Genomic DNA, 24820 nt, shown 5'->3' on the forward strand with positions numbered 1-24820 from the left:
GCACGCAACGCGGCTGACGGACGGGGGCATTAGGGGCCGGCAAACAAGAGTGCTGCGGTTGAGGCACGCTGGGTGCGTGCTTATCCTCAGCTGCTCATCCTAGCTCTTGAGAGAGTGCTGCGCACGCAGAGAGAGACGAGGGGGTCGGGCGACGGGCGTGCGCAGAGACGAGGGCGGAATGCGCGCTTGGGGCAGAGCAAAGGTGGACGGGGAGCAGGCTTGACTAGGAGCTGGGCATGTTTCGGTTCGCCGCTGCGGGCACCGGACGTCCGGGCACTAGTGCCTCTCACGATGAATCGTATGTCAGGACGATTTAACTAATATGGCTTCATGTTTTTAGTATCTTTCTGTAGATATGAGAAATGTTTAGCTTAGAATAAAAGTTAGAACTTTAATTAGAACGGAGGGAGTATAAATAAATTTGGTGCGCCACCAGATGGAGCCGGTTCCGTGGGATGGCAAGCTCAAACCACTAATTAGGCTGAACTAAAGTTTATATATAGGTCCAAAGACAGACAAAAACCCCGTATCACGTTTGCATGGGAAAAATGGGCGTCCCTCAGAACCATCACATTCCTAAACACCAGGCATTGAGTGGAGCTCCCAATATCATATTTTCCTACTAAGGCGGGAGCTATAGCTAGACTTCAAAACAAATCCGGAAGACGAGACCACGCCTACAGCTCGTCCTTGTCGTAGGACGGCTCCGATTCCTCCTTGGCCGACTCCTTCTCTTCCACCTCCGGCTGCTCCTCGGCCTCGTCTTCCTCCTCCACTGTGGAGTCGGGGCTCAGGTCCAGGCTCTTCTGCACCGACTTGTAGATGCTGGACGCGAACTCCTTGGGGTCAGGGAGGTTGAAAGCCGCTCTCCATCAGGGCCGTCTGGTACACCAGCCCTCGCCGTGTGCTTCAGCTCCTCGCTCTGTTGTTTCAGTTGCATCAACGGACAAACGAATTAACATCGATCAATTAGCTTCAATTCAACCTCCCATGATCCCATGGTTTGTATGTAAAGCTCTTACGAGGGATGTGCAGGTAAGGTAAGGTACCTCGTTGTCCTGGACGACCTTGTCGCGGAGCTCCTTGATGATGGGGTGCCTGGGGTTGATCTCGAGCACCCTCTTGCCGCGCATGTACGCCTGCTTGCTTGAGTCCGACAGAGTCTGCGCCTGCATGATCTTCTCCATGTTGGCGCTCCACCCGTACTTGGAGGTGACGACGACGCAGGGGGTGTTGTGCAGCGGTTGCTGATCTTCACCGAGTCCACGTTCTCGCTCTCAAGGGCCTTCTTCCACCAGTCGGTCAGCTCCTTGAACGACTCCTTGAGGTCCTTGAGCTTCGAGTTCCTTGCCCAGCTTCAGGCCCTCCTTGGACACGTTCTGGAACTTCTTGTCCTCGTAGTCCATCAGGTATTGCATCAGGTACTCGTCCACAGGGTCAGTGAAGAAGATAACCTGCAAAACAAACAAGTGCAGCTTTAGTTCACAGCTGCATCCAGATCCCAGACTATAAATCCCAATGAAAAAGCAAAACTAAAAGGGACAAAACATTTGACACAGTGCCCCAGTCTTGATTCCAGAATGAATAACTATTTTACATCAAGATCAGCAACATACCTCATAGTTCTTCTTGGTTAGCCTCTCAAGGAATGGAGACTTCTCCAGCTGCTCTTTGCTGCTTCCCGTGATGTAGAAGATGTCTTTCTGCCCTGGCTTCATCCTTGAAATGTACTCATCAAGGGAGGCAAGTTTGCCATCCGACTTGGTACTGAGGCAAGCAAATATAAGATCAGTTTTCTTTTACCCAAAACATACGATTCAAGACAATGTTTGGAAAAGAATAAGAAAGGACAAACCTCTCAAATCTAAGAAGCTTTGCAAGGCGGTTCCTGTTAGTTGCGTCTTCAATGATACCCAGCTTGATTGATTTGCCAAACTCATTCCAGAACTTGGCGTACTGGCCCTTCTTCTCCTCCACCTCACTTTTCTCTTCATCTGATTACAGAAGATTTTTTAATACTGTAATGGTGAGTATATGACTTGCACTCATTGTGGAAAAACCCCATTACCTGTCTATCCTTGTTGCTGTACTCATCAGGGTCTTCTTCAGCAAGTTTCCTAATCATATCAAGAGCTTTGCGGATCAGCTTCTTCTTGATGGTCTTGAGACTGCTATGTTGTTGAAGCATTTCTCGTGACACATTCAGGGGAAGTGTGTCTGAGTCAACAATACCCTAAAGACAAAATTACTGTAAGATTTTGTCTGCTATATCAATGGATTGAATTGAATAGTATATGTGTTTCTTGAAATAGTAATACAGTACCCTCAAAAAGCTGAGATACTTCGGAAGAAGGTCATCGAATTCATCAGAGATGAAAACTCTTCTAACATACAGCTTGAGGTTTGACTTGTTACTGTTGTAGTAACTCTCATAGAGATCATGTGGAGCCTTCGGAGGAATGAACAGCAAAGCTTTGAACTCAATATCTCCTTCAGCAGTGAAGTGGCTCCAACCCATAGGCTTGTCATCACCGAAGTCCTGAAAAAGAATTGTTAAGTTATACAAATGTTTTGTCAACAAGACCCACAAACAAAGCTTTCTTTGGCAAAAAAAATCATTAAGTACTACTAAGTCATCGCTACAGTATTTACCTTCGCTAGTGAGTGGTAAAACTTTGAGTACTCTTCATCAGTAACCTCCTTTGGGCTGCGAAGCCATACAGCCTTCACATCATTCAGAAGTTCCCATTCAGAAGTAGTCTCCTTTATTGTCTTCGTCTTGGGCTTTTCTCTTTCTCTTCATCTTCTTCTGTCTCTTCCTCTGTAGTTTCTGGGGCTGTTAAGAAACACATGATGCGTTAGCACCAACACACATAACTACCATCTCAGGAGAATAAACAACTTCACTAAAGACTTACTTGAATCCTCTTCATCACTTGTCTCACCCTCATCAGCTGGCACTTCAACATCAACCTCCTTGGTTGACCACAAATATATAGGGAAGTTGATGAACTCAGAGTACTTCTTCACCAAATCCTGCATAAAAGAGAATTCCAATTAAACACTTGTAACCACAGATGCACAAACAGATATACTTTGTCTTATAAGGTCTATAAGGGATGTGTTTCATTATAATGTGTCCAACCCAAGTAGTGGACATGAAAAACAGGTACTCCTATATGTTTCACTTGCTCTCACCACAGTTAGGCCGAGGGTAAAGGCTTGCCATCACACAGTTAGGCGAGGGTAAGGCTTGCCACTGACACCCTCCCCAGACCGCCGCACAGAGCGGGAGCTTTCTGCGCTGGGTACGTCCTTTTTTTTATTAATGAATGCACTCAATGAAAATGGAAAATTATTGCCAGAGCCAGTTGTGAGAGCTGTTTCACTGAGTCATCAGGTCGCGGGTTCGAAGCAGCCTCTCCGCAGATTTTGCGGGGGAAGGCTTGCTTCGGTTTTTTCCCTTCCCCAGACCCCACTCATGTGGGAGCCTCCGGCACTGGGTCTGCCCTTTTATTGGCAGAGACAGTTGCTAAGCAATCTGCCATTGCTGTAAAAACCAAACATATTGACCACTCGACTTCTGAAAAGATCTAATTCAAATTCCTAGTTAGCACCGTTGGGGTCATGTCCAAGTCTAACAAAATATGTTGATTTCAGATAACACTGTTGGACTTCAACTTGAGATGCAGATACAAGCTAAAAACTACATCAGTACCCATTGTATATTTTGCGGCAGAAGCCAATTAACCCAAATAAAAGACAAATGAATGTGTTGATACCTTTAGCTTATCCTCTTCCAAGTACTCCTTGGCCTCATCTCGCAGATGTAATCTTATCTCAGTTCCACGGCCAAGGGGCTCATTCCATGTATCCTCAGAGATAGCAAATGATCCATCAGCTTTTGATTCCCACACATATCTAAAAGAGTACAACACCGTAATAACATTAGGCAACCACATAGGTAAATCAAGACATGAATAAAAAACCAGACAGAAAATATCTTACTGTTTATCATCATTGTGTTTGCTGACCACTTCGACATAGTCAGCAACCAAGTACACAGAGAGTAGAAACCAACACCAAACTGTCCAATAAGATTGAGGTCACCTCCAGACTGCATCTTTCCATAAAGCTGCAGAAGTTGCAAATAATTCAAATTATTTGAGAGCATAATCCTATTATATTTAACAAATATTTTTTGAAAACATATATTTAACAAATATTGGATTGCAGTAATCAGGCGGAAAGATGAAAGAACAGTACCTGAAGTTCCAGACTTAGCAATGGTTCCGAGGTTCTTAATAAGATCTTCCTTGGTCATACCAATACCCCTATCCCGAATGGAGAGGATCTTCTTCTCTTTGTCCAACTTAATCTGCATTAGCATAGGCCTGCCTTAAGGTCCAATTCTAAGCAAGATATGATGCCAAACAAAAAAAAAGGCTCTCGACCACTGAAATCTCACATACCTGAATCTCAAGCTTTGCAGTGTCACCTTCACCCAGAACCTCCTTATCAGTAAGGGAAAGGAACCTAATCTTATCCAACGCCTACAGACATGCAGAACACCAGTGTTAGTTTCGAGCATCCACAATGCAGAGTAAACACAGGGATCAGATGCAATACATACATCAGAGGCATTGGAGATGAGCTCCCTCAGGTAGATATCCTTGTTGCTGTAGAGTGAGTTAATGATGATGTCCATGAGTCTGGACACCTCAGCTTGGAACTCAAACTTCTCGGCTGAGCTCCTGAGAGTCTTCCTAGAGATAGACTCGGCTTCCCTGCACACAACAAAACCATATTGTTCATAAAAGTATCAATACATGACAAAGCGGTAATAATCAGCACTGATCAGAAGGCCGTGCGCACCTCTGGGCAACGTCAGAGTCAGTGGACAGGCCATGAGGGACAGCACCAAGCTTCTCCTCTACCTTCGGTGGGTTAGCTAAGTCATCGCTGCTCTCCTCAGCATTCACTTGTAGCTTCTTAGCTGCAGTATAGGCAGGATCAGAACAAGAATGAAATTCCACAAGGCATTCACTTGTAGCTTCTTAGCTTTTGGCATGCATGTACAGCACAGTAAATGGAAACCAGAGCTGCCTCTAGACGACAAGGTCCTTTTTCTTTTTTTGACAATTATGCAAGGTCCTTTTAATTCACCGAGAGTAGTATGATAGTAGGGACATGTGCAGAGTCCTCAATTTACTAAGAATAGTATGATATACTAGAGCACTTAATCAGCCAAATGAGCAGTACATTTACCCCACAGATAAGATCCAGGTATGGTAACAGCTAAAAATGGATGAAGTTACAGGTCTAAACCCCATTAAACTCCCAAACGGAACAAACCACATGTTCATCACCAGAGAAAGAAAATGTAAAGAGCACCCTGACGGATCTGAGACCTAGTCAGCAATCTGCCAATCTCGAACTCAAACAACCCTGCCATTACATTGGATCGAAGAGAGCAGGAGCTCACTTCCCCATCTAGCGGCAATTCTAAACGCGAGATCTGACAAACAATTGGAATAGAAATTTATAGCGGAGATCGCATCTAGTGCCACCATCCTCTGCTTCAACGAATCTAGCAGCAGCTACGACCGACTCCTTCCGGCCGGAAATTTACCGCACGATCCATCACAGGGGGTGCTCACATGCAGACCAACGGGACAGGAACACTGCGCAAAACTAACATGAGCTGACGGTCGGAGCTAATTAGTGATCGGGCGAGACGGAATCTGCCACCAATCGCCACGTCATCCGCGGGATCGACAAACACAAAAACAACGGGAAAAAAACTGGAGAATCTCCAGCTCGCGGGGACATGCCTGGGTCGGGGAGGGTGGTGAGGAGGAAGAGGAGTAGCAGCGCGGAGGAGAGCGCCCACTTGCGCATCGTCGTCTCGCCTCGGCTTCGCTTCACTCGACGGAGCACCACCCGACACCAGTGATGAGTTTCGTCGCGCTCTGCGCCGGAGACGAAAGGCCCTTTAAAACGGACCGGGGCCAGGAGAACCCGTGCGCCCGGTCCACGCGGGTGCGATCCGGCCACGTGGACGAGCGGACGGTGCCGATTGGATCTAGTCCACGTGGCGGTTTTTCACTGGGCGACGCCCAGCGGACTTGACGTGGTGCGTGAGCGGGGGGGGAGGGCCTCTGCCGTCCGATGGGGAGATCTGCGTGCTCCAAGGGCTGGGATCTCGTGTGCGCCCTGAATGGGGGACACGTGGAGCGATGTGATTGGACAAAGGCCGGGTCACCCACGTCGATGTGCTGCTAGAAAGTTCGAAGCGCGTGCTTACCGGATAATCTTGTTCAGGAAAGGGGAGTTGTGGTGGGGTGGCCCACAAGTCAGTCAACGGGCGTTGACGAACGACCGATCGATGGCCGTGCTTGAAACGCTAATGGTGCTGGACCTTAATGCTGATTGCGCCACCAGGCATTTCGTCAGTCTTCTGAAGGCCAAAGCTCACTGGGATGCAAATATGTGTCTTGTACCTAAGGCCTTGTTCGCTGGGAGGAATCTGGATGAGGGTTCAAAATTTCGGCGAAATTTCGCGAAATTCGGTAATTTCGGTGATGGTCGAAAGAAAAATCCGAAATTTTGTAATACACTAATACATGTGTTATATAACTTTAGACTCAATTTTTTATTGTTTATATTGCATATTTTTGTATTCAATAGATGTGTAGTCATAAATCATACTAATATTTATTTAGATTTAAATGTTTTTTTTAGAAAAAGCATACTTCATGTGCTAATCTCTAAAAAAAATTCGCCGAAATTTCGGCCGAATTTCGCGAAATTCGGTAGTTTCGGTGGTGGCCGAAATTTTTGCAATACCGAAATTGAAAACCTTGATCTGGATAAATCTGAAGGAATTTATGAGAGTGTGAACAGTGTAAACCAACCGTAAACAGTGAATTCCGGCTAGTTTTCTTACCAGGCGAACGACGCCTAAAACCCAATGAAGGCTTTGTTTTGTTCAAGTACAAATCACACGTTGTACATGTTACTACTACTATTTGTTTCTTCAAACTTCATGGGATTTAATCTGAAAAAAATACGGCACCAACGCTTCATGGGATTTAATTATGAGAAGATACGGGCAGCCATAACTTTAATAACAAGTTAAATTGTAGAACTTTAGATCAGTTTCTCCTTTAAAAATTATTATGTTTATCACCTTTCGAGAAGCCAAATAGTTTTACACCAAGGCTTTTTGAAAACCAATAACCATGTGTTCGTTGCGCGAACCACACAGACTTGCCTTTGTTAGTAATCATGGTCAAGTTCATCTTCTAATCCATGCGACCTCCCTCCTATCCGTCGATCAGTTAAACCACGCCCTCCCCAAAATAATCCATGATCGCCAAAATCTTCTCCGGAGACTTCATGCAAATCCAATAACATCTACTCCTCTAATGAAGTCTAACAACCCCGAGCAAAGGTTAGTGGTTAGGTTTTGAAGTTGGGGTTTGTGGGTAATTATGTTCTCTATAAGGGGCTGTTTGGATCCTTTCATTTGGAGAAATTAAAATCTATTTAATAAATTAAACTATTTGGCTTGGAATTTGACATTTCACCACTTTTCAAGTTCACATATAAGTCTATCTCAAATTCATATGGTGAGGGATAGAAATTAATTCTATATATCACCGTTCTATATTTCTACTTTGCAACTTATAAGTTATAACACGCTCTTCAACACACTCCCCTACAGTAGAAATGTAACACATAAGTATCTGTCTCATATATCCAACAATAATATACCAATATAATTCATGTACAACCATACTAGCTTAGTTAATATGTGTCTAAATTATAATTATTAAAATGAATTCAATTCTAAGGATTCAAATGTGGCCTATTTGTAAAAGTGGTCTATAGGGAGACCGGTGGACTACGGTTGTTTCGGTTGAGGCAGCGGTGAGGCAGGGCGCTGGGAGATGCGAAATGGGATGGTACCAGTGGCGACGATAGTGACGGAGACGAGAGCACTTATGCCAGAGTTAAAGAAGGTACCGCAATGGGCTACCGCATGCTGCTAATCCTTACGAGACGTGCTATGAAAAAATAAATCTTTTTACAATAATTATAAATATCTATAGATCTTAGTTTGGTGGACCCTAAACATGTAGTCTTTAATTTAGGAAGAAAAAATAATGGAAATACATGAACTTATAAAGAACAAAAGAGTATTTTCGTGAGAATCAACATGTGGATATATAAAATCATAAAGTATCATGATGATGGCTGCCGATAAGAATTTGAAAAGAGAGAGAGAGAAAAACGAAAACGAAAACAAGCCGAAACGGATCAAAAGCAGCGGCGGCTCACCCCTCACCTGGATCAGGTCAGGCATAGCGGGGCCTGCTTAGCTACCCAAGTGCGATCAGTTCGGCCCATGAAAGCGCAGCGCCAGTGGCGTGGGCCCTTGAGCAATACATTCACTTTGAGTTGGGCCGAGCCGTATATTGGTTATATGTTATGAAAGCTTTCTCTGTGCTTTGCTATTGCAATCTGTTCGCGACGACGTAGCTCCCAGGACACGACGTTATCGTGGTAGCGCCGCCGCCGCCGCCGACGACGACGACGAGGTGATCCTTTTAAGTGTTTTAACCCGGTCTCCGCATTCTGCACTCGGATCCTTTGAGCCCCCGTATGCCCCAAGCTCACGCCGATGCCATCTGATATACTAAAATCATTATTGTGTGCATGCTGTGTTTAGACGATGCAGATCTTCGTGAGACGGACCATGACTGGCAAAACAGTCACCATCGAAGTTGAGCCCTCTTCTGACACAGTTGACGGTTGACATCCTCAAGGCCAAGGTTGAGGAGTCGGTGGGCTTTCCTTGAGGTGCAGCGCCTTTATTTCTTCTCTGCCAGTCGCTGGATGATGCTTGAGGATGGGCACAAACTCTCCGAGTACAACCTCGTGGAGTCTTTGCACCTTGGACCTTCACTGGCGTGGTCGTCGCTGTTCTACGTGCACACCCCCTAGATCTATCTACGTACAGACACGGGCACTGATGACCAAGACCATCGCGCTCCAAGTGGATCCATCAGACACCATCTGCGACGTCAGGAAAAAGATTGACCGGCACCGGAACCTCTTCTTGGCGGACGGCAACAAGAAGCTTAACGACGACCGTACGTTTGGATACTACTATCATGAGATCCCAAAGGAGTCTACCCTGTACATCGACTTCAGCATAATGCAGATTTTCGTGAAGATGCGCAGCAATGGCAAGACCATAGCCCTTGAGGTCGAGCCCTCGGACAAAGTCGGTGAAGTCAAGGCGAAGATACGGGACCAGCAGAGGATCATCTTTGACAGCAGCAGCATGCTGATTGCTGTGAAGGCACTCGCTAGCAGCGCTAGCGGCAGCGAGTCCATCATCAGGTTCAAGGTGCAGGTTACTGACAAGATTGGCAATGTGAAGGCGAAGGTTCAGGACCAACAGGCTCCTCTTTCACGGACAGCAGCTTGTGGACGATCACTCTAGGGGTCGACCCGTCGAACACCAATGGCGACGATATCAAGGAAATGATGGTCGGCGACCACCAGAGTCTCACCTTTGACGGCAATGAGCTTGTTGACGATGGGAAGACACTTGCTGAGTACAATGGTCATTATGGGGTCCAACTCTGCACCTTGATGCCTAGGATTTTTTGGGTGATGCTATACTACTTGTATCTTTCTGGCCTCTTCTAGATTCTAGACTAGTTGTTGTCCTTGTCAGTGTCGGTGTTTCGATTCACCGACTAGTAAATTTCTAGTTTGCGCGTCTGACCCGTATGGTATGCTTGGAGGACATAAGGATTTATACTGGTTCGGACGAAACGTCCCTACGTCCAGTGTTAGGTTCATAAACCCGGGATCCCTCATAGACCGGCTTTCCAACAAAGACTCGGCCCAGCAGGCAACGTTGCAAACAACACGCAACTTATGGGCCGGCCCAAGTACCTAAACGACAGGCCAGAAGGACGATCCAATCACCGACCGGAAGGCCTGGCCGAGGAGGAACGACGCCCGTTTCTGACTCCGGCTCACTTCGGTCTCCAGTCTGCCTCCGGACCGCCTCTCCGACCAGAAGGCCTAGCCAAAGCACTACTTCCGACTCCGACCCGCGTCTCCGACTGGGGATGCACCAAAACCCTGCTCACTGCTCTTCTCCGATTGGCGCATTCAGAGCCGACTAGGACTAACCGACCGGGGACGCCCGCTTGGTAAGGACCAGGGAACGGACGGGGAAAGTAGGGCAGGGTGCACAAGTCAAACCGCAATACCAGGGACCGTACCCTGCGCACCTACCAAGCAGTACCCTGCGACCCTCCTGGCACGACAGAACCCAAGCAGTGTTGTAGGCGCCGACATTTCCCTCTACAGTATTGTGGGCGCCATTAACTCCCATACGGTAAGGCTCCCCCCCACATGCCTCTGGGCATCGGCAGTGTTGTGTGCGCCGGCATTTACCGTACCAGGCGAACATGGTAAAACCCCTTGCATGCCTCCAGACATCAACAGTGTGGCAGGCGCCGACGTCTGCCATACCCGAAGAAGACAACACAACCTTCCACGTGCATATGACATTCAACAGTATTGTGGGCGCTTACCATCATCCTGTACCCACCGGCGTGGGCAACAAGGCTTAGTAGCATACGTACTCCTTCCCTCTCACTTGTAAGGCCATCCTCTTCATCTATAAAAGGGGATGTTCTCTCTTCCAACAGATAGATTGATCAGATCGATCAAGTTCACTAGTACACAACAACAGAACCACCAGGTTCAAACCATGAGCACATGCTCGAACACTTAGCACATAGCGGAGCTCCCGTCGCTTTCGGTCCTTCCGATCGAAGTCTGACCAGACCTCTTGTACCCCCATCTTTCTCCTTCTCGTTTGTAACCCCACTGTAAACTTCGAGCACCTAGGCTCAGGAATAAAGTCACCGACCGACTTAAACTGGACGTAGGGCACGTTGCCTGAACCAGTATAAACCCTGTGTCATTGAGTGCTAGGCCACCTCCGGATAACAACGTATGACAAAACTACAAATATTTACGTGTTGGTCACTTTCTGCACCAACATCTAGTCTGTTGCCGCTCATGTTACCAGCATTTGATTTGTAGTAGGAATTACACACATGCGAGAGAGGGAGAAGGTCCTAAGTCTCTAGTGAAAAGAGTGACTCTGGTTGAGCTCTCTCTCTCTACCCGTCCCTTTTTCTCTCCTCTTTCATGGAGCGCCCTGCTTCCCCTTTTATAGATGAAGGGGAAGGCGCAGGTCACATTAGAGAGAAAGAGAGAGAGAGAGAGGAGAGAGAGGAGAGAGAGAGAGAGAGAGATGAGGAGAGGAAGGCTTCTGGGATTACGACGTCTCTCATCTCCTTTACGCGGGTTCCTCTAGCCCTGTAGATGATGACGGGGATGGCTCCATGTCGTGGCCCTGTTCGTCACTGGCGCCATACGCGGGCGTCGTTAGCTGGTCGTGGCGCTCTATTTCGTCCCAGCGGACGGTATGGCTAGCAGATGCCTCTGCTGGAGGCCGTACAGGAAGTAGGTAGCACAGCGCCGGCATGCTCGATGCTGGTGGTGACCTACATCCTCAGACATGGCCCATCGTGGCCGCGGGTCACGTCAAGACGCGCCTGCTCCCCTTTGGCATCAGAAGTTTGACCCTGGACTCGTACTTTTAGACCTGTAGTGGTTGGGGGCAGTACGGACCTCCGTCAGGCGAGGCAGAGCCCGTGCCCTCGGGGTCGGGTGAGGTGAAGCCCACGCCCAAGGGGTCGAGTGAGGCGAAGCCTGCGCCCTCGGGGTTGGGCGAGGCAGAGTCCGTGCCCTCGGGGTCAGACGTGACGGGGCTCTCGCTCGAGGGCTCGGGCGAGACAGAGCCCGTTGCCCTTGGGGTCGGGTGACCCAGATCCCACGTCCTTGAGGTGGGCGAGACGGAGCCTGTGCCCTCGGGGCCGGGTGAGACCAAGATACGCACTTGACCATCCGAGGGAGTTAGCGTTCACAGCCATTAGCTTTCTTCTTCCAGGTATCCCTGATACTGATATCCGACAGTAGCCACCGAGCCTGCGGAGGAGTAGGATACTCCTTCGAAGGATTTTTCGGACGGAAGGATTCTGAGGATCTTGATCTCCCTTTACGGGCCGTGGGATGTCTTTGGTATGGTTGAGATTCCTTTCCGTCATGTTCGGACTCATCGGGAGCATGTAGCTGTGGGATTCGGAGAATCAGAAAAGATCTCTCTTGATTTTGATTCCTCCCTAGGATCCAACCGATCTGCCAATGGTATGCGACCGAGTATTCCTTCTCCTTGCGAGTCCAACTCTTGAGCCCCCGCGCGCAGCAAGGGTTTGGTCGAGGGGGTCAGCTCATCTTGTAATCGTCCTCCCTCACGTGTTTTTTCAATAAAACGGAGGGGCTGAGCCGTGCCATGTTTTCCTCGACAGACGAATCATGGTGCTCGGTGAGCTGTTAACGGGCTATTCCAAGTGAGGCCTCGGCTTCCCATTCGCGGGGGTCTGGCATGGGTCAACTGGTGACCGACTTCAGATTCCTGGTGGCCAGTCCATATAGTTCTCAGGTCCGTTCGACCGGTCCCAAGGGCTCGTTGCCTTTCTTTGAGGTAAAATCATGGACTGTGCACCAACCAAGACTCGAACGTGGGTCGGGATGCCCGTGGCGCTCGTGCACCCAGGTGCTGGCCACTAGCAGGCCCATACTTAACCACCCCTTACTCCAAAGGTGCCCTAGAGCGGTTGTGAACCCATCGATAGGCCAACCTTCGAACTCCTTGGCCTTAATGGGCCGTGAGAGCATTTTCAACTCCGTATCCCTCCTTGCCTGTGGTGGCTTTTGGCCCATCGAGGGGCGAATCGCTGTCTGGCTCGCCCTTCGAGGAGCGACTGGGGGGTGGCGTGTGCATGATTCCCGACGCAGGACCTATCTATCAAGATCAAGGATGAGGTCATCCCCCCGAGGGGTTAGTTAGTTAGATAGGCCAGGCGGCGAACTTGTAATAAGTAGACAAGTTTTTAACTTTTGTTATGGTCGAACAAACTTTTGGTTCTTCTCCCTTTATTTATAAAAGATTGATGCGGTTGGACCCCTTTTGACGTTAAGGATGTAAAGCCCGAGGTCTGGGCGAAAAAAACTCTGATCACACTGGTGAGCAAAAATGCCATAGCCGCTGGGGCGTAAGTTTCTTGTGGTCCAACCAGTTTTACTCAGCGTTTGTTTCCGCAACTCTTGCTTCTAGATCTCAATGTAAGAAGGGGTCGGGCATAAAGAATGTTTCTGAGTAGATATATTCTTATCAGCCCATGAGTGAGGCCTGACCCCTTGCCATGTTGGGGTCAAGTGTCACTAAAGATCGAGAAAACGATAGCGAAATCGATAAGAAAGAAATGTTTTCGCATTTTAGAAACATCATTCTTAACATAGGCTAGGGGTAAAAGCGACGTAGCTGTTGGATGTTCTAAGCATTGACAAAGACTTTGCCATCTATGGTCTTAACTTTGTAGGTGCCTAGTTGGTCGGTACGCGCAACCGGTCGATGCCCATGGCGTCAAGCGTCTCGGCATACATGATGTTGAGGGCCGCTGCCTCTATCCATCAGCACCTTGGTAAAGCCGCTTCATGCCGATGATCCGGTCGACCACGAGTGGGTATCTTCCTAGCTATGGGATGCTCTCCTGGGTGGTTGGATCGGTCAAAGGTGATGGCAGACTCCGACCACCAGAGGAAAGATAGCGTGGCTGGCTCGGCCGAGTAGACCTCGTGACGCGCGGCTTTTGGTGGCGCTTGGAGTCATAAGCCAATGCCCCACTAAAGATCATGAGGCAGTCATCTAGCATCAAAAAGGCTGCCATCCTTTCCCTCGGTGTCATCCACCACAGGCTCAAGCTTCATGAGGGCACAGTCCTTGTATAGGTGCTTGATGGGGAAGGCATGGTTCGGGCATGGCCCCTCAAGTAGCTTCATAAAGTGGTTGAGAGCACCGTCGGTGAGTGCTCAGCCGCCTTTTTGCTCGGTAGCAGCCACGAGCGAGCCCCGTGTTGCTGCTCATTCATCTTCTTGTTCAGGCGGTTTGAGGCGCCCTCGTTGACATCCTCGTCCCACTTCGCTTTGCCCTTGGGGCAGTCAAAAATCACTTCAACCACCTCCCTCGCCTGAGGCATGGCTAGTCACGATGTTGAGAAGCTCCTTGGTGGTCCGAGGGCCCTTGCATCCTAGCTTGTGGACTAAGGACTCGTAGGTAGTCTCGGACAGGAATGCTCCGATGACGTCGGGCAACTTGTTGCATTGCCTGGAGAAGCGTGGATGTACTCATGGAGAGTCTCTCTAGACTTCTATCAGCAATTTTTTAGATCCCAGGGGTTTCCTAGGGTGTGTGTAGGTGCCCTGGAAGTTTCCCACAAAGATCTCCTTCAAATCTGCCCAACTTTGAATCTGGTTGGCCAAAAGGTGCTCCAACCATGTTTCACGCCGAATCAGCCAGGAACAAGGGGAGGTTGCGGATAATGAGTAATCACTATCCACGCCACTGGCTTGACAAGCAAGCTAGTAGTCCTCGAGCCTCAAGTCGGGGTTCGTCTCCCTAGAGTACTTTGGGACGTTGGTCGGTGGTCGATACCGTGGTGGGAAAGCCACGTTGAAGATGTGCCGGCCGAAGGCCTGGGGCCTCAACAGGTCGGGGCTTGGGCTTCAGTCTTCACCACTATCGTAGCGTCCGCCGCGTCGAGGATGGTAGCCATGGCTGGCCTCCTCTCTCTTGTCACCCCGTCCACGCCTACATCATGGTTGGGGCCAAGACGCTCATGCACCGGGACCATGGCAAGTCCCCCACCATCGCGTGGCCCCTGGTGGATGGATTCGTCTCGGCCATGTCATCCCAAAGACACACATTGACTAGCATCAAGCTCGCGTCACTGAGACAGTGAGCTTTCCTCCTGTTGCACTGCTGCACACTTGAGTAGCGTGTGGATCTCACGGCGGGCCCGACGGTCTTCTAGTGTCACGGGCTCCGGGAGACTTGGAGTAGGACCACAGCGGTAGCTATGTTCTAGCTTGCCCGGGCGAAGTGCGAGAGGCCTTCGTTGTCCTCGACGATCCTTCGGTTTATGTCATGGGTGATGGCGCGTGCATGGCCACCATCCCTGCGACGCTCGATCTCGCGTTCGAGCTCCACGCGCTCCTACTCCTGCTGGAGTCACGCATCCTTGAGCTCCTTATGCCACGCCCTTAGCTATTCCACCTACATGCAGGGAAGGGCCCCGCATCTCTTTGACTTCATCGTCGAAGTCGTTCAGTGGTGTAGCCCCTCCCTCGTGGACGCTTTCGATGCGTCCCTCGAGGGTACCTACCATAAAACATTCTCGCGAGGGGTGATGGCTCCCCCTACTAGAGTCAGAGTCGAAGATCGACTCTGAATCTCCCGCGAGAAGGTCATGGAAAGACTCCATGACGTAATCGGCCATTCCCACAAATTCGTCTTCCGCAGGAGGAGGGTACATGTGCTATACCACGAGGTGACCAACGGTCCTCGTGGCACTGTGCAGACCAAACGGGAACGCTATCGGGGCGTCCTAGGTGAGGTATTCCAGGGAGAGCGGCTCCCCTCTAGGAAGCTGCGTCATGACGTTGGCGAAGGAGAAGGTGAGGCAGTGTACATCCTCCCGAGACGGTCGGGGTCCCAGGAAGGCATCAAGCTGACGCTCCAGCCTCCCATAGTCAAAGCCGAGGAGCTGGTTGCTCCTGGGGACACGGCCCTCCGGTGCGCGCAGCTATAGCTGAAGGGTCGAGATGGCGACTAGAGGGGGGGTGAATAGTCTTTTCTAAAACTTAATCGTGTCGGCTAACCGATACAAATGCAGAATTAAAACTATCGGTCTAGCCAAGACTATACCCCACTATATATGTTCACTAGCACCTTGCAAAGATAATTATGCAACAAAGGTGCCGGGCTAGCTAGAGCTCTCCTAAACAATTCTAAGAGCAAGGTTACACAAACCTATGCCACTAGTATTTTAAGCAAAAGAGAGCTCCTACATATGCTAGTAAGCAAAAGCACAAAGCCAACTAAGCTTACTAGCAATGCTCAATAACAAGGCAACCAATGCCAAATTAGAGAGCGTAATTACTTAGCTACACAAACTAAGTAATATGACTAACAAGGTTACATAAACCAAATTAGCCACGCAAGGGAGCTACTTCTATGCTACACAAGCATGAAGGTAACTAGCAAGCTACACAAGCTAACTAATTACAAAAGCAACAACACAAGCTTAATGTATATGAAAGTAAACGCAAGCTTGTGTAACGGAGATGCAAACCAACGGAAGAACAAGGTTGACACGATGATTTTTCTCCCGAGGTTCACGTGTTTGCCAACACGCTAGTCCCCGTTGTGTCGACCGCTCACTTGGTGGTTCGGCGGCTAATTGGCATCACCCGCCAAGCCCGCACGTCGGGCGCCGCAAGAACCTACCCCTTGAGTGAGGGTAGCTCAATGACACGCTTTACTAATGTTGCTCTTCGCGACTCCCGTGGGGCGAGCACAAGTGCCCCTCACAAGCACTTCTCCGGAGCGCCGCACAAGCTTCTTGCGCGCTTCGACGGAGACCACCACCAAGCCATCTAGGAGGTGGCAACCTCCAAGAGTAACAAGCACCACCGGCTCGCAACTCGATCACCTAGTGCCACTCGATGCAACCTCATGATGCAATCGCACTAGAATCGCTCACTCACATAATCGGATGATCACTATCAAGTATATGTGTGATGAAGGGCTCCCAAGCACTCACAAGCATGGACACTAAGTCCCTTGAGGTGCTCAACCCAGCCATGGCTAAGGGCCACTTCTATTTATAGCCCCAAGGGCTAAACTAGCCGTTACCCCTTCACTGGGCAATGGTCGGGCCAACCGGACGCTCCGGTCGTGTTGACCGGACGCTGGACCTCAGTGTCCGGTCGCTCGCAGACGACCACGTGTCCCGATCCTCGTCCACGCTACTGCCCCTCACTTCACTCTTCTCCGACTCCACGGTCACTGAACCCTGACGGAACAGCAGCTTCAACTGACCGAACGCTGGACCCTCAACGTCCGGTCGTTTCCAGTAAGCTCCCGAGCATGACCGGACGCGTCCGGTCGAACGCGATCGGACGCAGCACCAGTGTCCGGTCACTCTCCAGCTACTGCTACACTCCACGTCGCGCGACCGGACGTAGGCAGTCAGCGTCCGGTGCATTTGGATCCAGCGTCCGGTCACTTGACCAACGCTGGCATCTCCTCCATTTTCTCACCCTTGCTCAAGTGTGTAACCACAAGAATTTGCATCTGGCGCAATAGAAAATAGACATTCCATTTTCCCGAAAGCGCCGAATAGAGAGGGACCCAAAACCCATCTCACCCCTACAAACACCACCTCCTTTGTAAATGTGCCAACACCACCAAGTGTACACCATCATGTGTATGTGTGTTAGCTTTTTCACAATCATTTCCCAAAGGATGTTAGCCACTCAACTTGCCATGCCACTCGATCCTAGCGACAATGCAAAGTTAGATCACTCGAGTGGCACTAGATGACCGATATGCAAACAAGTTTGCCCCTCTTGATAGTATGGCCATCTATCCTAAACCCGGTCATAAACTTCTCTACACACCTATGACCGGTGAAATAAAATGCCCTAGGTTATACCTTTGCCTTGCGCATTCCATTCCATTTCCTTCAATGTCGATGCAACACATGCACCAACACGATCAATAATGATATGATCCATTCATATCATCACATGATCATATTGGTTCATCGATCTTGACTCTACTTGCTCTTCACCGTTGCTATCATCCATCGGCGCCAAGTCTTGCTCAAGCTTCACCGCCACGTGGTCCATCACTCCAAAGCCTTTGACTTGCCCTTCACGCTTGCAACCGGTCCATCAAGCCAAGTCTTGTCTTGATCTTCTCCACCTTGATCACATGACTCAATGTCATGTCTCATGTGCAATAAGCTCCTTCATCATCACATGTGTGAGCTTTGCAACATCTCCAAGCCATTTTCACCTCCATGGCATATGTTGCTCATACACATGTACCTGTGGACTAATCACCTGTGTATCTCACATAAACACAATTAGTCCACCTAGGTTGTCACTCAATTACCAAAACCAACAAGGACCTTTCAATCTCCTCTCGAGGGCTTTGACGGTTGCATCGTGGCTGGTGGAGCGAAGAAGTTGGACAGGGGGTGAAAGTGCAATCAAGCCCTAATTGTGGGTTTTGGTGACAATGACCACACAATTAGAGAACTAATGAGATTTATCAAGATGATAAGCAGAGAATTCATATTCGAGGATGCTACACGAAATGGAGGAGCCCCAATTACAAATATAGATGGCTTCAAACTCAAAAGAGGTTTAAGATTCTTTTATATCTTGAATTTGAGTATAGGAAAAGCCGTACTATAAAGGGGGACACAATGCTTAAGCTAATATGTGCTACCAAGTGCTCAAACAACCATAAGCATCCTCTAATTCACAGTCAAGATAGTCCACACTTCACTATTACCTTTGCTGTCTTGCGTGATGCGAGCTCCGACTCGCCCGACCCCTTGGGTACGAGCTCTGACTCGTCCGACCCCTTGGGCGCAGGCTCCGTCTTGCCCGACCCTTTGGTCATGGGCTCTGGCTCGCCCGACCCTTTGGTTGTGGGTTCCATCTCGCCCGACCCTAGGGTCGCGGGCTCCGTCTCGCCCGACCTTTTGGTCACGGGCTCCGGCTCGCCCGACGCTTTGGTTGCGGCCTCGTCTCGCTCGACCCTTGGGTGCGGTGTCTGTTGAGGGCTGGGATATATATATATATATCCCTTTACTCGCCAATGGCTATCTGCGATTTAAAGTAACCGTTGGGGACTGAGGGTATATATACATTTTCCCTTTCTTTCCAATGGTAACAAATCTGCTCTCTTCTTCCTCACTTCAGCACGCCCAAAAATAGAGCAGGAGCTCTCTCTCTCTCTCTCTCTCTCTCACTCCATTGTTGACCTACAGCCCCCAAGCAAATCCATTGATTTTCCCATAATTTCTTAAGAGAAAATGGTCCACAACTTGATTACAGAGCAACTCCATTGATTCCCAAACTTTAAAGAGCACTTGGTTTACGTTTAGCTGGCGGTTGTGTTTGTTACTCTTGGAGCTTGGCTCCTAGCCGGCTAGAGCACCACCCGTAGAGCTTGCCAACTTGTGTGGCAGCCCTAAGAGGTTTGTAACCATCTCTTGAAGCTAGTAAACTCAACCCTCATCTCAAGAGTTAAGTCTCTTGACTTGAGAATGAGGAAGGGCTAGAAAGCTCTAAGCCTTAGTGGCTAACCTCAATAACGTGGAGGTAGGCAAGCCTTGGTGGCGAGCCAAACCACGGGATAAATCATTATGTCACTTGTGCTTAATTTATATTACTTGCTTGACATATTGTTGTTGAGGTGATTTCTAGACTTTGAAGCTAATCTACTTATGTGTGGTGTTTCCACCACCTTCAGCTGTCGATCTGTGATCTACTACCCTATAGAAAGCTAAGAAATTTACCCTATCTAAATTTTGTTGGGTATATTTTAAACTGTGAACTAATTTCTCTGCAGGTGCGGTGAGTGAATTTGACTTTATTTTGAGTTGAGTTTTTTTAGACCTATTCACCCCTTCTAGGCGTACCAGAGATCCTACAAGGGGTGGGAGCCCGCACCACCTCTCTCTCCACGCTGGCGATGGAGTCCAGGCTCCCGAAGCGCACACGCACGTCCGGGGCCTAGCTTAGCCATCCGTGGCATGTTGTGGACGACGAGACGTGCAAAAGGCCCCTACCTGGTGCGCCAACTGTCGGTGTTTCAAATCACTGGCTAGTAAATTTCTAGTTTGCGCGTCTGATCTAGATGGTGTGCTCGGAAGACACAAAGATTTATACTGGTTCGGGCGGAACGTCCCTACGTCTAGTCTGCTGCTGCTCGTGTTACCGGCACTTGGTTTATAGTAGGGGTTACAAATAGGTGAGAGAGGGAGAAGGTCCCAAGTCTCTGGTGAAAAAAGTGAGTCTGGTTGAGCTCTCTCTCTACCCGTCCCTTTTTCTCTCCTCCTCTTCCATGGGGCGTCCTGCTTCCCCTTTTATAGATGAAGGAGAAGACGTATGTCACATTAGAGAGAAAGAGAGAGAGAGACGAGAAGAGGAAGGCTTCCGGGATTACGACGTCTTCCATCTCCTTTATGCGGGTCCCGCTAGCCCTGTAGATGACGACGGGGACAGCTCCATGTCGCGGCCCTGTTCGTCATGGCGCCAAATGCAGGCATCGTTAGCTGGTTGTGGCGCTCTATTCCATCTCAGCGGACGGTATTGCTAGCTGACGCCTCTGCTGGAGGCCGTACGGAAAGTGGGTAGCATAGCGCCGACACGCCTGATGTTGTTGGCCATGTGCATCTAGACGTGGCCCATCGTGGCCGCGGGTCACGTCAAGACACGTCTGCTCCCCTTCTGAGTCAGAAGTTTGATCCTGGACTCGTACTTTTAGACCCATAGTGGTTGGGGACGATATGGACCTCCGTCGGGGGAGGCGGACCCGCGCTCTCGGGATTGGACGAGGGGAGTCCGCGCCCTCGGGGTCGGACGTGACGGGGCTCTTGCTCGAGGGGTCAGGCGAGACGGAGCCCACCCCCTTGGTGTCGGGTGACCCGAATCCCACATCCTTGAGGTCAGGCGAGATGGAGCCCGTGCCCTCGGGGCCGGGCGAGACCAAGATACGCTCTTGGCCATCCGAGAAAGTTAGCATTCGCGGCCATTAGCTTCCTTTTTCTGGGTATCCCTGATACTGATACCGACAGTCAGTGTGTGGTTAGAATCGTATGATGACTCTGTTCGTATACTTTTGCTGCTAGAAGGATGACGAATAAAAACAATCACTTTCCCCCAAGTTAGTACTTATATAAGCCACCTAAAATGTAACACCCCCAGGTGTTTGTCACCAGTTAAGCAATGGGTTTAAACTCAAACATGACATGTTAAGTGGTGATGAAAGTTTCAAGATCAAATCTACAAAATGAGCGACCACTTAAACATTGGACCATGCACCATTGCTTACATGTTGCCCTTTCCAAAAATATGCTTGAGTAATGTTGGATCTACTTCTTTCATGTGCCCCACATCAATTTCCACCCACATGGATGATTGGAAAAGTTTCGTGAAGTTTGGAATCAAAAAGTTACATGAAATGATAAGTTATAATCTTTCTTGGATTGCTTTATTAAGTGAATGGAATTATAGATCGTCAACCAAACCTTGCTACCTTGCCCAAACGACTCAAATTGAAATCTACAACAAAAGTCATGAAGGGTTCGTGTTGAGCGGAGGACAAGAAAATACCTCCATCGGTCGAAAACTTGGATTTAAGCTTTACCGTGATGCTACTTTGACCTATGTTGACCAACCACTTATAGTGCTTGCATGGAGTTGCACCTTAAATAAAAGTTGAAGATTGAGTAGAGTACAACAAACTTTATTTTTGGACCAAGAGCTAGATCATCTTGGAAGCAAGTTAAACCGAGCTTTCAAGTTGGAATCCATGGCTGTTTTGGAGCTCAAAAATTTGGCTAAGTCACTAATGGACTGAAATCGAGTTTTCAGTTTTCGTGTACCTACCTTTAGCGAATTATAGTTTGAAAATCATTGAGAATTAGACGAGACTCCTTTAAGCAATATTGTAGTATACACGTAGCTCTACGCAACTATGAAATTGGTTGATCAAATAATCAATCTGTTTAGGAGATATGATGGGCGGAAAATAGGGTTTCAGTTGTATTTTTGAGGTAGAATTGGATATTTGAATTTGTGGAACAGGACCGCACCGTGGCCGGCCTGTTCAGAGTCTCGACGCCGCGTGGCCTCGCGCGCTCGCTGTCCGATCGCCACCTCGCCGTCGCGTGTCGCTTAAGTAGCCGAGCCCGAGCCCTCCCTCACTCTCCTTCTGGAGCCTGCTCGCGCTGAGCATGGCCGTGCTTGCCATGGCCACCGTGGCCGGGCGGAGCTCCTTGCCGCCGCCGCTGTTCCGTGCTCCCCGCTCCTAGCCAGCAGCACCACCGCCTCCTCGTGGTTTCCCTGAACCCGTACCACCCATTCCCGGCCTTGCCGCCGCCGGGAGCTTCACCGTCGCGTGCAGCCGCCCACTGTTACTGCCGTGCTCTCCGCCGCCGAGCCGCGGGCTCGCGTGGCCGGGCCAACTCGGGCCGCCTCGGGCCGAGCCGAGGCCACGGCGAGTGCGCGCGGGCCTCCCGGTGCTCCGCCGCCGCTCCACCATCGCCGAAGAGCCCCCTACGACCGTCACCGACGAGCCACAGTGCCTCCTCTGCTTCCTAATCCCGTCAGGGACTGTTTACTAGAATTCGACGTAAGTCAGGGGCCTAGCTGCAATGTCATTGACTCAAGTGAATAGTGCTTCCGAGGACTTATTTGTTGTAAATCGGGTAAAACTTTGAAACTTCATAGTAAATCATAGGAAATTCGTAAATTAGCAAATGAGGACTTTTTGGAATCCTTGTGAAATTCTCTATGCACTAGATCTATAATATGTCAGGTTTTAGTTTAAAGTTTTAGCTGTAAAAATGGATTTGTGCAGTCAGAGTTTGAATGCTAGTCTTACTTGTTTTTTTTATAACTGCAGTTGATGTGCTCAAATAAATGTGAAATTTTTCTGGAGTGCTACTAAGGTGATTGTTGTTGTCTGGTAAAAATTTCATGAGTTTAGGATTTATAGTTTAAGAGTTATAAAAATAACAAATGCCCTGTTTTGATTTGCTCCTATTCTGAACAGTTCTGCATGTTTGAATTAATTGGCTCAGTTAAGTTATGAATCATGATTTGATGAAAATACATGAGTTGTAGTATTTTTTTAAGCTTTCCAAAAAGTTAAATATCATGATTTTTGGCTAAGTAGATCTTGAGTTATACTTGCTTAAATCTCTGTGGCTGTTTCTGCCCAAACCCAGACAGGGTTTCCTTGTTCTTACTGTGGGGCCTTCTTACTAGTAGAATTAGCTTTAGGTGTTTACAACAAAGTTGTTTAGAATTTGCTAAGCTTTCTAAAAAGTCCAGAACCACATTTATTGGACATGTATAACTCCATTTATAGCTGTTTAAAGTGGCATGTTAGTTTCTGTCTATGTTTTGGACAGAGATGCAATTATTGGATTAGTTGACCCTTCTAACTGTAGAATCATCTTAATATGAGAATAAGAAAGTTGTAGGTAACCTCCTAAGCTTTTCAAAAAGTTATGGTTCATGTTTGTTGGAGGTCTAGAACTCCAGTTATGCTTCTCTGATGATGCTATCCGTTTTCTATATCACTGCTGTTGGGCTGGATTTGCAGTTTTGCTTGTGCAATTATTTTCGTGGTGTAAATGATGTTTGCTATGGTTGTAGTGAATACAAAAGTTGTAGAAAATTTCATAATCTTGCTTGTGTTCAAATTGTAAGACCATAGGCCTGATAGTTTAGGAGTTACATGACTTTTAAGTCTTCTGTCAAGTTTTGATTTTATTCTGAGCAGATTTGAAAGATGCTAGTGTTTGATCTAGTTAGGGTTTGAATGAGTTTTTGGTGATAATAACAAAGTTGTAGATAATTCATGTATCTAGATTCTATTAAAATTTGGTGGTATTTGGCCAAGTAGTTTGTGAGTTATGCCTGTTTAAAGTTGGGCTACAGAATTGATTACTCTCTGTCTTGTTTAGACCAGTTTCTGTAAATGGGTATATTTGACTTAGTTAACTTAAATCATGCTAAGATGATTAAATATTAATTGTAGATAATTTCATAAGCTTTCCAGAATGTCTTCTTTCAAGTCATTTGGATTTGTGTAACTCCAGTTATAGCTAAATCTTGTAGCTGCTGTTTGCATGTCCAGAAATTGACAGATTCCAATTATAGTTGTTTGCTTGTATATTGCTAAGTGTGGCTCATACCTTTGATGATGGTTGAGTTAGAGTACCTGAGATCTTGGGAAACTTGTGTCATGCTTGGTGTTGTCATCTTCTTTGCTATCGTGGCATTATAAATTGTGCGATATTTAAAGTAAGCAATGCGAAGTGCTTGTGCATGTTAACGTAACCTTGTGCTTGTCTTACTTACTGCATGCGCTGCATTATCTATTGCACTTCCATGTATTCATACACATGCATCTTGCATCTCATTTAGGTACGCTAGATGAACCACGTGAAGGATGTGATGTGGAGTCAAACCCGAAGACGGTGTTTGGTGGATCTATCCCGAAGATGGAAGGACTAAGCAAGTGCTAGGACCGGAGATGTCACCAAGTCGGTGCAAGCTAACTGAACTGATTTGTGTCGGATCCCAGGCAAGCCCCGGAGCATTTTAAGTCTCCCAGTATTTTACAAATGATTACTTAAGTACTTATGATTGATGCATTAGGTTATAAGAGTTGAATGGAACCACTTGATGCATATAAATTCCTTGTCCAGATATTACACCTTTAACCGGTATAGGTCCAGGACCGAATATATGCTTAGCCATGCTTAGACCGGTAGAAGTCGGGTGATATCCTGTCACCTGCGAGATATAGGTGGATACCAGAGCACGGTTGGCTATATTTGCTATCGTGGAACAGAACCATGGGGTAAAAGAAATCGAGGCCGGGCGAGTCTATGCGTAGGGTGACTCATGTGATTCCGTCTGTGCCGATCAAGGACCGTACCGTTGTTGGAACTTCTGACAAGATTGAACGCATGCCTATCACTTAGCTGGC

At 48.3% G+C, this 24820-nt stretch overlaps 1 protein-coding gene and 1 pseudogene across 1 annotated transcript; one reads left to right on the forward strand and one right to left on the reverse strand.

The window, feature by feature from the left end:
- Nucleotides 1-656: 656 nt before the first annotated feature.
- On the reverse strand, nucleotides 657-5940 carry LOC136527792 (endoplasmin homolog; annotated as a pseudogene).
- Nucleotides 5941-9040: 3100 nt separating this feature from the next.
- LOC136526159 (uncharacterized) lies at nucleotides 9041-9517 on the forward strand. Its single transcript, XM_066518921.1, has one exon. The coding sequence runs from the start codon at nucleotides 9041-9043 to the stop codon at nucleotides 9515-9517; it is 477 nt and encodes a 158-aa protein (XP_066375018.1).
- Nucleotides 9518-24820: the final 15303 nt, after the last annotated feature.

This window comes from Miscanthus floridulus, chromosome 19 (assembly GCF_019320115.1).
Source record: "Miscanthus floridulus cultivar M001 chromosome 19, ASM1932011v1, whole genome shotgun sequence".
Lineage (NCBI taxonomy): Eukaryota > Viridiplantae > Streptophyta > Magnoliopsida > Poales > Poaceae > Miscanthus > Miscanthus floridulus.

Excerpts from the sequence above, each read along its gene's own strand:
- LOC136526159 (XM_066518921.1), top strand. The coding sequence starts at position 9,041 with ATGACCAAGACCATCGCGCTCCAAGTGGATCCATCAGACACCATCTGC.